Here is a 13,941-nt window from a genome sequence, read left to right on the forward strand (position 1 = left end):
TCATTTCGTTTTTGCAGATATTTTGCTCAGTAAGTAATGATCAGCTTTGTAATTTATTATGTTCCCTAAAGAACCTTCTTACTTCGATTGCATCGGTTTTTCAAGCTAAGTATTGTTTCCCTGCAAGTTTCATAACAGGCCATTCATCTGTAGACAGAAAGCTTCCACTGTAACAGTAAAACTAACAAGAAGAGCTCTTTCGAAATCAACTTCATCTATACTCTTGCTTTTAAACTGGGTGTTCTGAAATTGCCTGCCCCTGGCACCATAAAACTGAACTGTGTCATGCTTTCTGGTCTAAAAACTAGAATTTTGGAAAAGTCTGATATTTTTCTTTGAACTAAGACAACACGCCTTACAGAGGAGCACTGAATTTGCAGCTTAGAACATACGGTGGTGGGTTGACCTTGGCTGGCCACCAGGTGCCCACCAAGCACATACATACACATGTTCAACTTGTAGAGTGTAATGGAATAATTTTGGCAACTTTTCTATCTGCAGTGGAAGCAAACTCATGTTCTGAGACAAGGTCTGGTTTCCATGGTCTCGTTTACAGAGGATGGTGTAAATTGTCAATAATGAGCACTGAGAAGGAATTTTTTTCAGCCTGTGTGATAGGAGCTCAGATCTCCTTTCAGCAAACACAATTAATCTACCTTTTTAATTGCACCTCTGCACTCATGTCTGTGGAAAAAAAAAAAAAAAAAAAAACAAAAACAAAAACACCTGTTCTTCAGAAGTGTTGCAGGTATTAACATCTTTGTCTGCTTGTTTCACAGCCTAAAGCCCACCAGTTTGTAGTGAAATCATTTAATACACCAACAAAATGCAACCAATGCACATCTCTGATGGTTGGTTTAATACGACAGGGCTGTACTTGTGAAGGTAAGCATATGTGAAGGCAGGAAGGGTAAACTGAAGTTCTTACAGATGCAAATTGCACAGTAAATGTAGCATAATAATGCATGAGTCTTCTGATTGTGTTTTGAATAACAGAATATATTCTCATGCTTCAGTCTTTTAACAGTAGAAGCCGAACACTTTGAACATTGTACGTAACAATGTACCTAGTTATCTGGGGACATACCTACTCCAGTTGGTGGTACAAGAGATGAGTTCACTTTACTTTAAATAGCAATAAGGGGTCACAGTCTGTGGTCAAGTATGCTGACAGCAGCTTTGCTTTCTGACTCGGGGCAAAATGTAAGACAGCTTTGCCATTCAGTACCAATTTTGCTTCTTTCCAGGACTAGTTTATTGCAGGTTTGTATGTACACAGAAAGACAATCATCATTTAGAGGAGCTTCCAGCTTTTCGTTTACTAGTAGAGTTGGACCTAGAGGAAATCATACAGATTATCTTAGTATGAGCTTCTGATTAGGTTCTTTCTTACCTGGATGAAACCAGACTGTGTATCCACACACCTGTAACAATGAGAAAAACAGAATTTAGAGCAGATAAAATCATGAACTGCTACTATGTGCAGACTTATGTTTCTGTCTCAGTGTAGCAAAGTTCAGTGAAACTATTCAGTTATTGGTCAAAAAAAGAGAGGATTCTTTTATAAATGTCATCATCATTACCATAGCTTTTACATTGCACAGGAAATAACCATCAAATCTCTTTGTTTCTTCTCCTCCTCACCAGTATGTGGATTCTCTTGCCATGTGACCTGTGCAGACAAGGCTCCTGCTGTATGTCCAATCCCTCCTGAACAGACTAAGGGACCTTTGGGAATAGATCCACAGAAGGGCATAGGAACAGCTTATGAAGGACATGTCCGAGTAGGTATCAGGTAGCTGCATTTGGGGCACTTATATTAAATTTGTGGTTTTCTAGAGCTGGAATTAAATTCTATTTGGGGCATCACAGGGGATGGGTTCAATTATACCTTAAAGTAACAGTTTGGAAACTAAGACCTACATTTTCACAAAGAAACTCAGCAGTTTCAACAGTAATTCTCTCTCCATCTTTGTTGGCCATTGGGCTTTGGGTTGGTCTTGAATAGTCCATCTCTAGAGATCAGGTCATCTTCCAGGGCCTGGGAGTGTCTGAGTCTTTCTGATAATGCTAGTACTGTCTAGGGTCATTGGTGCGGGTACTTGTACATAAATACTAAAGAAATTACTCCTCACAGTTTTGGCCAGCTAGAGATGGGCTTATTTCTCTATATTTGCTAATACAGCTTTGAATGGGTTTGTGAAATAAGAAGAAAGAATCTATGGTGCTGTGACTTGTTTAAATAATATACTGTGGTGTCTGTGTGGCTGTGTTCGATGGTCTTGCTGCACCTGTGCTATTGCTTATATTTCTTTACATTATCACTGAATAAAAGCTTGTCAGCCTAGATGAGAGGATTGATTTTTGTACTGTCTGTTTGATTTTTGATTGCATTCAAACTTACAGAGGGTTGATAAGAATTTATTTCGCTAAAGGTACCAAAACCAGCTGGAGTAAAGAAAGGCTGGCAGAGAGCACTGGCAGTGATCTGTGATTTTAAACTCTTCCTATATGATGTAGCAGAAGGAAAAGCATCCCAGCCCAGCGTGGTAGTGAGTCAGGTCATAGATATGAGGTAAGCTGTTTGGTGCTGAGTGGGAGCTTTTCAGAGGCACTGGGAGGTATTTTTCTGCTTTTCTTTTTTGTGTAATCAGTAAGCAATCTCCAGAGCTTTTATGAAACACTGTAATCCATGTTGAGAGCCTCTAATTTTCCGGGATAAAGCAGTGTTTGCAGTTGGCCTGAACTACACTTGTGTGCTCATATGTGGCAATTTAAACTTCCATCACTACACTGTGTGACAAAATGCATGTCTTCGGCTGTGTAGAAGATCTGGAATGAATAAAGAAGGAAAATAATGTTCTTTTGGGGTTGAATAGGGTTTTTAAAGACAGATAAAACTTTGTTATAGGATAAAATTAATACAGTTTTTTATTCATTAGAGCTAGTTTGTTCCCACTGTCTTCAGTATTACTAATATCAGCTTCACTGAAGGCTGAGAACATTTAACATACTGAGTAAAGTTCATCTCTGAACTAGATTAATTTATCCAAGAAGTCTCAAACAGCTGTAGCTTATAGCTTCTAGTGAGTTTGGATTTTTATGAAAGAATTGGAGAGGTGTTCTTGGTCCAGGCTTACTTTTTAAATTTGATTATTTTTATTTTGTTTTAAAAAGGTTTTAATTTAAACAGATGAAAACCAGATACTCTGCATAGATTATCTCCATCAACATTTACTGGAAATTAATTATGCAACATTGCATTTGTGAATTTCATCTGCGGATAAAGAGGAAAGAATAATTTTAAAAATTAGATCTGAGCACTGTCTTGTTGTGTCCTTCACAAAACAAGGCTATTGGTACTATGGAAATATAAGTAAAAAACAAACACACAGATTTTACTCTTTAACTCTTTTCCAATTATGTTTGTGGTCTCCATAAGGGATGAAGAATTCTCAGTGAGTTCTGTCTTGGCCTCAGATGTCATCCATGCAAATCGAAAAGATATCCCCTGTATCTTCAGGGTAAGTGTTATGTCTTGAACCTAGTAACCCAGAAGTACAGGGTTTCACAGTGTGATCTACAGTGTACATTCACTGGCAGCTTGCTAGTATGTTATTTCCTTTGCAAGTTCTGGCCATGTGGTATCCATGGCAGCAGCAGCAATGCATAAGGATCTACACATACATCATTTTCATTGTAAAAATAGCACTGGTACATTTAGACAAGCTCTCATCTCCCCTCTTTACGTGCGTTTTATTTTTTAACTTTCACAATAAGACATACTTTTCTCAACCTCCTCTTAGTCATCTGTAATTTCTCTGTTCTTCATGACCTTCTACATTTTCATTTCCTAAAGTTGCCTTCTGCTTCTCAATTTAATTTGTTGTGTTATTTCTGAAGCCTTGATTTTATGTATTTTCTCTATATATATGCATTGGCTTTCTGAAAACTCCCATTCATCATGTAAGTCAGTATAGAAATCTAGTGTAAAATACTCATCAAAATTTATGTCTGGTATCAGGATTTTGCAGTCATTGGCTTTTTCTAATATTATTCTTATTTTTACTAGATACTCTATTGAAGCTTTGACCTCAATGAAATATATTTGGTGTCATATTAATTCCCCTATCATTTCTTTACTGTACTGTTGTATTTCACTCCTTGCTTTTCGGTCTTTCAGATTGTTCATCACTCTGCATGTTGAGAGGAGATAAACCTACAAAAGGGGCTTTCATTTTTATCTACAGTAGCTGTACCAAATACATGAAAAGGATCATAGGTCATTCTTCATAAAGACCATTCCTATTGCATTAAAATATTAACAAAAACTATTGTTCTTAAAAAAAAAAAAAAAAAAACAACAAAAAAAAAAAAAAAAAAAACAGCAACAACAAAAACCCCACCAGAATATTTTGGAAGAAGTGCTTTTCATTATAAAATTGCCGTGAGAAACAATTCACTACCTTATTTAGGGCAGACATTTCCCAATTATAGAATTAAATACAAATGCATCTAATAAAGCCAAAGTTTTCTCTGTTCTTTGAGTTAACATCTGCAGGTTTTTCTGCTGTGGGTTCTTGATTGAGATAGTGTTTTCTGTTAACTAAGGCTAAATTTTTGCAGTCTTAGTTCAGACAGGTAATTAAAAGGGCACTTATAGGCACCAGATATCCTTGTAAAAATGATCATGATTAGATTTTTTTGTCACTTATGACTTAAAATATATATTTTAAAATTTTCCAGGTTACAGCTTCCCAGCTCTCTGCATCCAGTAATAAGTGTTCAATCCTGATTCTAGCAGACGGTGAGAATGAAAAAAGCAAGTGGGTAGGAGTGCTGAATGAATTGCATAGGATCTTGAAGAAGAACAAACTCAAAGACCGCTCAGTCTATGTTCCCAAAGAAGCTTACGACAGCACCTTACCCCTCATCAAAACAACACAGTCAGCAGCAATCATAGGTATGAAATGAGTAAGAATAAAGCTCTAAGAAGAATGGGTGTGCTAAAAGTTTGCTTTTTTTGCAAAAAAAGTGTTAAATGGCCTTATATACTGAATAGAGTAATATGTAGTGGTTTTATCCCATATGGAAATGTGTATGTTTGAGAGAATTGCAGTTCACTACCCAGTATTTTGTCAGATCTTTGAGAACAGTCCCACTATTCACACATATTCATAATTATGAATAATTTTGACTGAGAATTGGACATTACTCTTTTGTTACTCTGTAAGCGTAATGGCCTTAACTGGCCAAAATCAGCACTATAGAATAGACATAAATCACTGACTTAACATAATCTGCTTGTGGGACCAGAGAGAAAATGTAAAAGCAGAGAATGAATTTAGTCATTTTCAATGCTACTGCATGAAATATGTTAAGCTCTGATTATTTAAATACGATATTACAATTATTTCAAAGTTGGTAGTACACTTAAGTGCTCTGAATACTTTGTTAAAAATTACATTTCTTGATAATACTTCTACAAACAGGAGAAATGGGAAAAGACATTTTTTCAGAAATTTTAAAGTCTTGGAGGTTACCAATTTTTTTTGTTACGTGAACATGTTGGGTTTAGCTTTGTATTTGTTTATTTCAAGATATTAAAAAACTGTCTCTGTTAATCAGAATTATCACTGTTGTTGACAAAGTATTTCCAAAGAAAAATAACCTTTTTTTTTTTTTTTTTATATTTTAGATCATGAAAGAATAGCTCTGGGGAATGAAGAAGGGTTGTTTGTTGTGCACGTCACCAAAGATGGTAAGAGATTAGGAACTGGTAATAATTTCCCTAACATTAAATAATCAGAAGGTGACTTTGTAACCTTTTGTCTCTCTCAATATCCTCGGGTTTAATGTTTCTCGATTTACTACATTATCAGCTGGACAACCCCATGTGAGAGCTGATAATCAAGGTGTTCTGTGTGCTTTCTGTTTTGGGTGTCCTTTCCAGTAACAAAGATCCAGCACCTGGAATGCAGTTGAAGGTTTTCTTCCCTTGTTTGAAGCAGTCTCAATACTGAATTCAGACCAGGTTGCTCAGGACTTCGTCCAGTTGGATCTTGAAAATCCCCAAGTACGGAGGTTCCACAATCTCTCTGGGCTGCCTATTGCAAATGACTCTCACAATGAAACATTTCCTTTGTATATCCAGTGGGAACCTCCCTCGTTTCAATTTGTGACTATTGTCTCCTCTTCTCCTGCTGTGCACTGCAGCGAGGAGCCTGGCTTGATCCTTTCTGTAGCCTCCTCCTTGGTATTGGAAATGAAAACTTATGTTCAGTATTGTAAAGAGATGGAGTGAGAAATGCCCAAGCAAGCAACATGTTTAATTGTATGTTTCAGTTCTTTGAGGGTTTTCCTTTATTCAGTAGTTTTGTGGCTATAAACTGGTTTTGAAATAAATACTGAAATAATACAGCAGTTGTTATTGCATCCGATCTGCTCTTCCCTTTTTATGATGAGGAAAAGCCAAAGGTCTATCCAGTACTGCCACATCTCTTATTCTTAAAATACAGGTTTCGATTCTGTACTTTTTAATATTGCAGGGAAGCAATAAGGGGGATTTCTTGGGTTTCCTTCGTAGTTTATCTTCAGGAAATACATATAATCAGTTCACACTTCAGCATTATTTACTTGGATTTTGAGGGGTTTTGCTTTGTTCTTTTTTAGAGATTATCCGTGTTGGTGACAATAAGAAGGTTCATCAGATTGAGCTTATCCCAAATGAACAGCTCATTGCCGTAATCTCAGGACGAAACCGTCACGTGCGGCTTTTCCCTATGGCTGCCCTGGATGGAAGGGAGACTGAGTTTTACAAGCTGGCAGAGACAAAAGGCTGTCAGTCGATAGTTTCTGGACATGTGCGCCACGGAGCTCTTACCTGCCTGTGTGTAGCTATGAAAAGGCAGGTCCTCTGTTATGAACTAAATCAGAGTAAGACACGTCACAAAAAGATCAAGGAGATCCAGGTCCAGGGGAATGTCCAGTGGATGTCAATCTTCAGTGACCGTCTTTGTGTGGGCTACCCGTCAGGTTTCTTAAAATATCCCCTTCACGGAGAAGGCAGCCCATACAGTCTGCTCCACCCAGATGACCACACACTATCGTTTATCTCACAGCAGCCAACTGATGCCATCTGTGCAGTCGAAATCTCAAATAAAGAATACCTGCTGTGTTTTAGCAGCGTAGGGGTTTACGTTGACTGCCAGGGCCGAAGATCTCGACAACAAGAATTGATGTGGCCCGCAACTCCATCTTCTTGCTGTAAGTTGTCGTGTGTGTCAGTGTACTTGCTGTTATACATTGAAGTGATCACTGCTTGTATTAATGTCCATAGAAAGTGAAGTTCAGGGATAACTACCTGGCAGTTAAATGAAAGCTGTCGTCTTCTGTCAGCATTTTTGATCTAGTCAGAGGGTTTCATCTTGATCTCATTTATGCTGGTTTTGACAACTCCGTCACTGACCTATACTGCTGTAGCTCAAAGAGGAATCAAGGGTCAGGATTTCTAACTCTGATGTCCGATTTCTAAACACGCGGCCTGATCTCTAAAACAGCCAAAAGCCTCAGGTCCTGCAGAGGCTAATGGGATCTTTATGCATTCGCTACCACGGATACCGGACTGTTGTTATTTAAAGTCTAAAAATTTGACTGTACTTCGTCTCAGCATTGTGATTCAGGCTTTCTTGATGTTCAGAGTCATCAGTATCAGGTAGTTTGAATTGCTTTCCTCTAATGGTGTTTATTCCTACTTACTGGAGTTTTTTCTTTCCTTACTCCCTCATTCTCTTTTCCTCAGCAGTTTTTGTTGACACTCTTCTTGTTCATCTCCTCTCTTTGCTTTTTTTAAAAATCAGTTTTTAAGTTCTTCCCCGCCATCCACCTCTTCCCTTCCAAAATACAATGTATGACAGGCAGTGAAGGAAACATATTTCATAACCTTAAGGGAAAAATACTGTAATTTTTCAAGATTTCTGTTTCCAGCAAGAACTGATATACATTTATTGCATGCTTTTTCAAAGCTGGGGCTTTATCTTTGTGACAGTTGGAGGGGAAAAAAAGCCTGCAATGCCTATCTTCTTTTTAATGTCTTTCTGAATGCAGATAAATATTAGCCAAATTTGTCCTCAGAGTATCTGTGAATGAGCCCAGTCTTGTGATGATTTTTAAAATAGTGTGCCTTCTTACCTCACTGTGACAGCAATACAGTCACGGGGCAGAGGAGAGGAATGTTTCACCTTGTTTGAGTGAAGCCCCTTCTGAATGTGGACGGAGCAATTTTTACAGGCTGTATGTCACTTCTGGTTTTCAAGCAAGAGTGTGATTTTTACAATATACTCAGAGAATGAATGAATCAAAATAAAAGATTTTGTTACAGACTGAAAAACATGTAGTTCATCTATACTGGCAACTGATATTTGGGAAAGTTTTCTGATTGCCTTAAATGAAGTGACTTGATGTTATTCCAGTTCAGAATGGAGATATATTTTATAGCAAAAACTGTTACATTTAAACACAAATTGGATGCTCTTGTTAGTCTTGGCAGACCATGGCAGTCTTGTTGCCAACATGGAAATACTGAATTCTCCTTTAGAAGTGGTCCCAGTGGAACAAATTTCATCCTGGGGAAATGTGCCAGATAAGTAGCGCAAGAATTCTCTTTACAGTCCAGAAAATAAGAAAAGAGAATTAAAGCTAGAAGGAAACATGAAGATTTTTATGACTCTGTCATGGTGCTTAGTTCCAACTGATATTCATTTAGAACAAATACTAAGAGCTCAGTTCATTCCAATGACAGTTATTAAATAACAACAATATATTTTCCTACCACATCATTTATATAATACGAGCTCTTAAAAATAGGGCTTTTAGAAGGAAAAAAGCTTTGAACCCACATCAGTGTTTGGCAGAGTAAACTGTAATGGCCAGTAATTCAAAAAGTAGTTTGGTTCTGCAAAGTTAAAAGAAAGTCGTGGAGGTTTTAAGTTTTTTGGTGGTGCTGGTTTGCCTTCAGAATAAATTTCTTTGTAATTGTTGAGTTAAAACACATTTTGCAAAGATTGTTGTTGGACTGTGGGAGTGGGTTTTTTTTTTTAATAAATATGGTTAAATAATATGTGTATTTTAAGCACTGTCTAAAAGCACATGACACTATACCTAATCATTCCCTCTCAGGTTACAATGCACCATACCTCTCTGTGTACAGTGAAAATGCAATCGATGTCTTTGATGTGAACTCCATGGAGTGGATTCAGACTATTCCTCTCAAAAAGGTAACTTCTTGTTTCAATATCGGTTAAAGAATATGTCTAGTTTCAGTATTGCTTGGCTACAGTCAAAATGGCTTTTTTAAGCACATCAGAAGCCATCATTAACACTGCTTATATAAACATAATTGAACTAAAAGGAGATCTACTGCAAAGAAACCAGTGCTTTTTGTTCAAAATATAAGATAGGAAATATGTTTTGCATGCAGTTTCACTGTTTTAGATGAATGGTCAGTCTGGAGCATTTATGAGCGGGTTAGACTTACTGATATTGTAGAGAACAGTTTCTTGGTATTAATTGCATATGGCTTCACTGGGTCTGATTGCATCTATGTTATTGACAGAAGATGGTGAATGTTAAGATAATTAAACAGGTGTTCAAAAATCTATCTTCTGCTGTTTGATCACTCTGTAGACAGATAGTGTTAGAACATTTTGGTTCAACCAGTACAAATATTAAAACCAGGATGATGTCAGGTTTGGATCCCTTATCACAAGGAAGAAGTTTTTGAAAACTGACACTTCCTTTGTATTTATGAGGTGTTTGCTCAGCTGTATTTGGAAAGAAAAAAGAAAAGTGGGGTTGTTTTTTCCCAGAGTTTAGACTAACTTCAACTTTGTATCCATATCAACATGCTCCCTTTACGGACATTCCAACGACATAGAACTACAACAAATTGCCCTTGTGGTCTTGTGTTAGTCATTCAATCTCTGTGTATCAATCTCGCACATGTCAGATGCAGATCAGGATATTACAGCAATGCTGTAAGGAAAATAATGCAAAAATCAAGGTGCTCAGCTATTAACCACTCTAAGGAGAGAAGAAGAATCTGGCCTTTTAGAGGAAATTTCCTCTACTCTTGCTGATGTTCAAACTTTGAGTTATTAAGCAGTTGGAGCGTTTTTTGCCTACACAGCAGAATATGATTTAGTACTTTGATTAATATTTGGATCAAAACTGCCCATTTAATGAATGAAGCTACTTTCAACAAAGAAGAATTGCTACATCTAGGAGACTCAAAAATGGCAGATTATTTATTATGAAGAGTTTGTTTCTAACACAATTTGCAGACTTTGAGAGTGGAATGCTTCTTTCATTTTGAAGTTGGAAATCACAAATACCAGTAGGTTTTAGTAATATGGATATACTCTTATCAAGTTGCAAAGCATAATTGTGACATGATACTAACACAAAACAAAAGCGTAGCTTATTGCTTTGTGCATCTAATGAACAAAATTGAATTGTTAAATGAAGTAGACTTCTAACAGAGCTATTTTTTTTAAAGCTGGGAGGAATGGTGTTAAGCCTGTCTTTAAGTGGAATTTTAGGCAACTCCCTCTGTACTGTTCTCCAAACAGAAGTTTAAAATTGTTTTTAACTCTGCTTTGTGGCTTTAATGACTCACAATTGTTATTCTTGAGAGCAGGCATGTGTCACTGAAGATAGGAGACACTGCTCCCTCCAGCCTGCAGTTCTTCTGTGGAGCAGGCTTTGCTGTGGCCAATTACGCTCTTCTGCTCCCTGATTGCCTTTATAACAGGGCTGCTTTTATAGAGTTTATAATGCACCTTGGAGCTTTCAGAATAAGATGCCGTATATAAATGTGAGTTATTACTATTACAGGAACTGATTTTCCTTGTTTCAGGTACGACCCTTGAATACAGAAGGATCATTAAACCTTTTAGGCCTGGAGACAGTTAGATTAATATATTTCAAAAACAAAATGGCAGGTAAGTAAAGAGAAGGCAATTTTCATCATGCAAATTTTTGTTTAGAATGGGCATTTTTCTTTGGCCTGGATCTGTGCATTGTAGAAAGTGATGTCTCAAACATACATGAGCTGATTAATTTGAGAGAAAGCCAAAGCTCATAGATTCCACAGTGATTGCAACGATGTCTGCTAGGCAACTACTCTGAGCTTTTTTTCCCTTTTGAATATTCAATGAAGACTTGACTGAAGACTGGAAATAGAAAATAGACTGACTAGACACTCCCTCGAAATCTGGGATCACCTGCCAGATCACTATCTAAAAATGCCTGTACCATTAAAGACTCTAATAGTGATCTTGGCACTACTAGATTAATGTTAATATTATACTTAACCTAAACAAACCTTTCCCAAGGATCATCAAGTAATATAATATTATGTATTCATAATTTAGTATCAGGGCCACATATGATTGTGTGCCAAAGTTTTAGCTTCAAAATTCTACCTTTGTTATGAGTCTTTTTGACCTTTTTTAATTTTTAGAGGCCCATTTCATAAATATGCTGCTGAGTAATTTTCTTAACCTTTTGTTTAACCTCTTAGATGGAGGAGGGATGTGCTTTGTCTTAACAATCAAAAGCTATAAAACTACTATTCTGAAAATAGTGGAAATAAACACCCTAGAAACTTATACTGCTGTTGGCAGTGTTGCAGTGTTTATTTAAATTGCTAGCAAATTAGTACAAAAGGAATGATGCTGGTAGAGAGGAGCAATATGGTGGAAGTATGCGTAAAGAATTTTCAAGTCTAATAAAGAATGAACAATAAAAGTAGAGCAGAAGAGAAAAAAACATGGAGAGCCATAGATTCAGAAGTGAGTAAGGTTGATGCTGTGCTGCTGTACGCTTCTCACTGTCTTTCAGAAAAGGTTGCCAAACAGTGAAGTATCCTCCAGGTGTATCTCTTCAAAAGTCTGCAAGTTTTTTTTTCCTGAAGCTACTTACCTAGTAGATCACTCACTTCATGAAATCACCAGTTGTTCTTAAGGAAAGATTCCAGTTCCGTACAAAAACTGTTTTGGCAATGAGCAGTAGATGTTGGGTATGTTCAGGCTTATTAAGTGTAATTTTAGTCTTCATATATATGTATAAAATAGGGCAGAGCAATTGCAGTGTTCATTCAAAGTAATGCTCTTATTGTATGATTATCACTGCTGTACATTTCATGTCTTTATTAAAGATGCTTTGGCCAGATGTACACATGTGGAAAAAAATCTTCTCTTTTCCCACAGTTGCACCAAAATACATTAGAGTTCAAACATTTTGAAAGGATTAATCTCTTTGGAGCAGGCAATGAATGAAAAAGAATCTTGCATTGAGTTTCCCAACGAATGGCAGAACAAGACCGTTCTAGTGACTTTTAGTGAGAACTGCCAAAGAAAGTTTGAGATAGAGGACTGAGATCCTTCCCTGCCCACCTAAATGTTTTGTTGAGTGAATTAATCAGTGGTATTTTAAGAACACGGTTGTGGCAGCGCATGTGTGAAGAAGGGCCAAGTCTGTTGCTGCGAAACAGAGTAGATAGCAGTAACCGAGAAAACCCGTAAAGCAAGGAGCATTTGGTCAAGTTTGATGGTAAATGGGTTGTGTCGAGCACTAGCAAGAGCAGAGGGAGAAAATGTCTTTGAATTCAAATTCCGTGAACACCTCATGAATTGTCCCACTGGATCATCATATCTATATTGATTTCAGAGGGTGATGAACTGGTAGTTCCTGAGACATCAGACAACAGCCGGAAGCAGATGGTTCGAAACATCAACAACAAGCGCCGCTATTCATTCAGAGTACCAGAGGAGGAGAGGATGCAGCAGAGGAGGTCGGTATTCAACATGTACTTGTCTTCTGTACATGCCTGTAGGCCCTGAAGGACAGTGACTGATGCCAATGTAGTACTTCGTTTGTTGCTTTCTGGAATGCCCATTCAGATGTTTCTGTCTCTTCAGTACTGCGCTGATCCTCAATGTTTAATTTCTGTTAATACCAGTTTGGATGTGGATATGCACGGGATACACAAGTATTCATTAGTTCAAATTAATTATGTGAAACAGCTGTAATTTGGAATGCATGTCTCCACCTACTGTATACAGGTACATAGGTGTGCACATATACTGTATATATAAAGATCTGTAATAAACACTTCGCAAAAGGAGATTACATTGCTAACTATTCATATGGATTAATTACTTTCAGAGTCTGGTTCTGCTTGTCTTTCTGAAGGCAATTCTACTCTCAGCAGTATTCCAAGGCATCTGCTTTTTTGATTTAGAGCTTTAACTACATAAACATTCTGTAAATCTCAGAAAACACTTCTTCAGAGGACATAGGACTTCAGGATGTGTTTCTAATAGAAGTCTTTAACAGGTCACAAATACTTTCCTAAATGGCAATAAAAATAGGTCTGCACTACTCGCAGTGTTCACAGAGGATGTTGCTGACCATTTACTGTCACTCACTAAAGATGACCTACTACTGTGCTAAGCTACACACCAAGAACTGAGCATTTCAGTTTTCTAACTTCCAACGTCTTCCACCAGTGATTGGCTCCCAGCTTTCCTTTCTTTTTGGCTCTAAGAAAAGTAACAGCTGTGTACAGTGGAGATAAAATTCCAGTTCTTGTCCTTGCCTTTTCTGAGCTGATCACGGTTTGGTCTTAAAATTTTATATATTCTGAGTTCTGAAATGCATCCTTGCCATTTTGAAGAGCTTTTAATTCTGAACACAGACTGAGAAAGGTACTGCGGTATTATTTTAATTCTATTTTCATATTTTGTACTTCATTTTCATCTCCATTTTGTAATACATCACAAATGAGTTCTTCTTTTACCCATCTTACAGAGCTTTTTATCAGCTCATAGTGGTTATATATTCTTTGATTGTTAGTAATTACCGAGTGTGGGCTGTTAG

General features: G+C 37.2%; 1 protein-coding gene across 13 annotated transcripts in view; it reads left to right on the top strand.

The window, feature by feature from the left end:
• The window catches only part of CDC42BPA (CDC42 binding protein kinase alpha), a 188,809-nt gene that overhangs the window by 156,438 nt on the left and 18,430 nt on the right, over window positions 1–13,941 (top strand). For all 13 annotated transcript variants that reach the window (XM_042789351.1, XM_042789354.1, XM_042789352.1 and 10 more), the window contains 10 exons: window positions 780–885; window positions 1,648–1,784; window positions 2,436–2,575; window positions 3,443–3,524; window positions 4,747–4,963; window positions 5,699–5,761; window positions 6,673–7,266; window positions 9,178–9,275; window positions 10,916–11,000; window positions 12,730–12,853. In XM_042789351.1, the coding sequence (XP_042645285.1) occupies window positions 780–885; window positions 1,648–1,784; window positions 2,436–2,575; window positions 3,443–3,524; window positions 4,747–4,963; window positions 5,699–5,761; window positions 6,673–7,266; window positions 9,178–9,275; window positions 10,916–11,000; window positions 12,730–12,853 (1,646 nt within the window). The remainder of the gene's footprint in view (window positions 1–779; window positions 886–1,647; window positions 1,785–2,435; window positions 2,576–3,442; window positions 3,525–4,746; window positions 4,964–5,698; window positions 5,762–6,672; window positions 7,267–9,177; window positions 9,276–10,915; window positions 11,001–12,729; window positions 12,854–13,941) is intronic.

Source organism: Tyto alba, unplaced genomic scaffold, assembly GCF_018691265.1.
Source record: "Tyto alba isolate M040663 unplaced genomic scaffold, T.alba_DEE_v4.0 Super-Scaffold_16, whole genome shotgun sequence".
Classification (NCBI taxonomy): Eukaryota; Metazoa; Chordata; class Aves; order Strigiformes; family Tytonidae; genus Tyto; species Tyto alba.